Source organism: Dicentrarchus labrax, unplaced genomic scaffold, assembly GCF_905237075.1.
Source record: "Dicentrarchus labrax unplaced genomic scaffold, dlabrax2021, whole genome shotgun sequence".
NCBI lineage: Eukaryota > Metazoa > Chordata > Actinopteri > Moronidae > Dicentrarchus > Dicentrarchus labrax.
Genome location: NW_026136718.1, coordinates 895001 through 897500, shown reverse-complemented (window position 1 = coordinate 897500; position 2500 = coordinate 895001). Strand labels below are relative to the sequence as shown.

The following is a 2500-nucleotide window of genomic DNA, read 5'->3' as shown; positions in this document are numbered from 1 at the left end:
ACAGACAGACAGACAGACAGGTACACTGAGGTTGTAACCACAGACAGACAGACAGACAGACAGGTACACTGAGGTTGTAACCACAGACAGACAGACAGACAGACAGGTACACTGAGGTTGTAACCAACGACAGACAACAGACAGACAGACAGACAGGTACACTGAGGTTGTAACCACAGACAGACAGACAGACAGACAGACAGACAGACAGGTACCACAGACAGAATTTATTAGATTTTTATTTTTACTGTGAAAACAAAAGTAAAAATATTGAATCAAGAATCTTTTAAATAATAAAACTGAGTTTGTTACTTTATAAAAGTGCGAAAGATAACCGATCACTACCTGATTCTCATGTCCGATACGGATTCACCTGGAACAGCCTTTTACTTTCAAGTAATCAATACAACATACGATCAATACGATCAATACGATCAATACGTCAGAAACTGAATTTATTCATAAATGAGCAGTTTGATTAAAGATTAAACTACCCAGCAGTATAAAGTCATTATAATAAACTTTATGGTTTACACTGTGGTATTGATACTTTTGCTTAAATCCGAGTACTTTAAGAATAATTAAAGTTTAATTCATAAAGTTTTCAACAGAATCTTAAAGCTGTATTACTCTACTGTGTTTGTATGAATCATATATTGATCACAACATCTGTGAAATAAATCGTACTGTGATGTTTTTACCGGCTATCAGCGGCCCTGCTCCTTTAATATCAGTCGACCACTCGCAGGACGTTTGCTTCAGACTTTACGTACAGAAATTAAACTCAAAGTGTTTTAAATAAAACATTAAACACATAAAAGTTCAACCCTGTTGATCCAGACTCACCTCCTCCTCCATGTTTACCTGTTTGTGTTGATTTTAATCCCGGTTGGATGTGGAGCTACTACTGTCCAGCAACACTTCCTGCAGGTGTTTCACAATAAAAGCCCTCCAGCAGCCCAGACAGGAAGTAAACACACTCTCTGCTGCTGGTTGGCAACCCATCCTGGGGAGACAGCGGTCTGTGAATGTGAGCTAATGGATGTTATTGTCTGTGCAGATTGATCCAGAGCGACCGACAGACAGACAGACAGACAGACAGACAGACAGACAGACAGACAGCCAACAGGCGGTGAGGGACGACGATGTTTGAAAATGTCCCAGCAGGTAAATCATCTGTTGTACATTTGTAAGGTGAGGTATGGTGGTACTGCTCCGTACTCAGTGTCTGTGGGTTTGAACTCAGTGTCCACAGCCGAGCGTCAGCAGGTTCTGGGAGCTCTGGAGCGTCTGCAGGCCAAACTGGTCCAGAGGGAGGAGTGGACCCACAGTGAGACCATGGGGAACCTGAGGGAGTCCCTGCAGTGTCCTCTGTTCAACCACATCCTGACCCTGCAGCACTCCATCAAACAGCTCCGAAACCAGGTGAGACGCAACAAACACCTTCATCTTCTCCCTCAAACACCTTCATCTTCTTCCTCAAACACCTTTATCTTCTTCCTCAAACACCTTCATCTTCTTCCTCAAACACCTTCCTCAAACACCTTCATCTTCTCCCTCAAACACCTTCACCTTCTTCCTCAAACACCTTTATCTTCTCCCTCAAACACCTTTATCTTCTCCCTCAAACACCTTCATCTTCTTCCTCAAACACCTTCCTCAAACACCTTCATCTTCTCCCTCAAACACCTTCATCTTCTTCCTCAAACACCTTCATCTTCTTCCTCAAACACCTTCATCTTCTTCCTCAAACACCTTCATCTTCTTCCTCAAACACCTTCATCTTCTTCCTCAAACACCTTCCTCAAACACCTTCATCTTCTCCCTCAAACACCTTTATCTTCTCCCTCAAACACCTTTATCTTCTTCCTCAAACACCTTTATCTTCTTCCTCAAACACCTTCATCTTCTCCCTCAAACACCTTCATCTTCTCCCTCAAACACCTTCATCTTCTTCCTCAACCACCTTCCTCAAACACCTTCATCTTCTCCCTCAAACACCTTTATCTTCTTCCTCAAACACCTTTATCTTCTTCCTCAAACACCTTCATCTTCTCCCTCAAACACCTTCATCTTCTCCCTCAAACACTTTCATCTTCTTCCTCAACACCTTCATCTTCTTCCTCAAACACCTTCATCTTCTCCCTCAAACACCATCATCTTCTTCCACAAGCATCTTCATCTTCTTCCTCAAATACTTTTATCTTCTTCCTCAAACACCTTCATCTTCTCCCTCAAACACCTTCATCTTCTTCCTCAAACACCTTAATCTTCTTCCTCAAACACCTTCATCTTCTTCCTCAAACACCTTCATCTTCTCCCTCAAACACCTTCATCTTCTTCCTCAAACACCTTCCTCAAACACCTTCATCTTCTTCCTCAAACACCTTCATCTTCTTCCTCAAACACCTTCATCTTCTTCCTCAAACACCTTCATCTTCTTCCTCAAACACCTTCATCTTCTTCCTCAAACATTTTCATCTTCTTCCTCAACACCTTC

General features: G+C 42.2%; 1 protein-coding gene and 1 long non-coding RNA gene across 14 annotated transcripts in view; one reads left to right on the top strand and one right to left on the bottom strand.

Annotated features, from left to right (window-relative positions):
- Positions 1-1073: 1073 nt before the first annotated feature.
- patj (PATJ crumbs cell polarity complex component) overlaps positions 1074-2500 on the top strand; it is a 104282-nt gene continuing 102855 nt past the window's right edge. For all 4 annotated transcript variants that reach the window (XM_051375587.1, XM_051375586.1, XM_051375585.1 and 1 more), the window contains exons 1-2: positions 1074-1167; positions 1247-1425. In XM_051375587.1, the coding sequence (XP_051231547.1) occupies positions 1146-1167; positions 1247-1425 (201 nt within the window). In that variant the 5' untranslated portion in view covers positions 1074-1145. The remainder of the gene's footprint in view (positions 1168-1246; positions 1426-2500) is intronic.
- Positions 1436-2500, bottom strand: part of LOC127349785 (uncharacterized) — a 1673-nt gene continuing 608 nt past the window's right edge. The window contains exons 1-5 of one of the 10 annotated variants that reach the window (XR_007880400.1): positions 2287-2500; positions 1857-2132; positions 1690-1777; positions 1567-1610; positions 1436-1531 (exon numbers count right to left, since the gene is read on the bottom strand). The exon at positions 2287-2500 is cut by the window's right edge and continues 608 nt beyond it. This is a non-coding gene — a long non-coding RNA (uncharacterized LOC127349785). Of the gene's footprint in view, positions 1813-1856; positions 2133-2220 lie in introns of all 10 variants that reach the window. The other 9 variants (XR_007880396.1, XR_007880398.1, XR_007880397.1 and 6 more) reach the window with 9 other exon arrangements.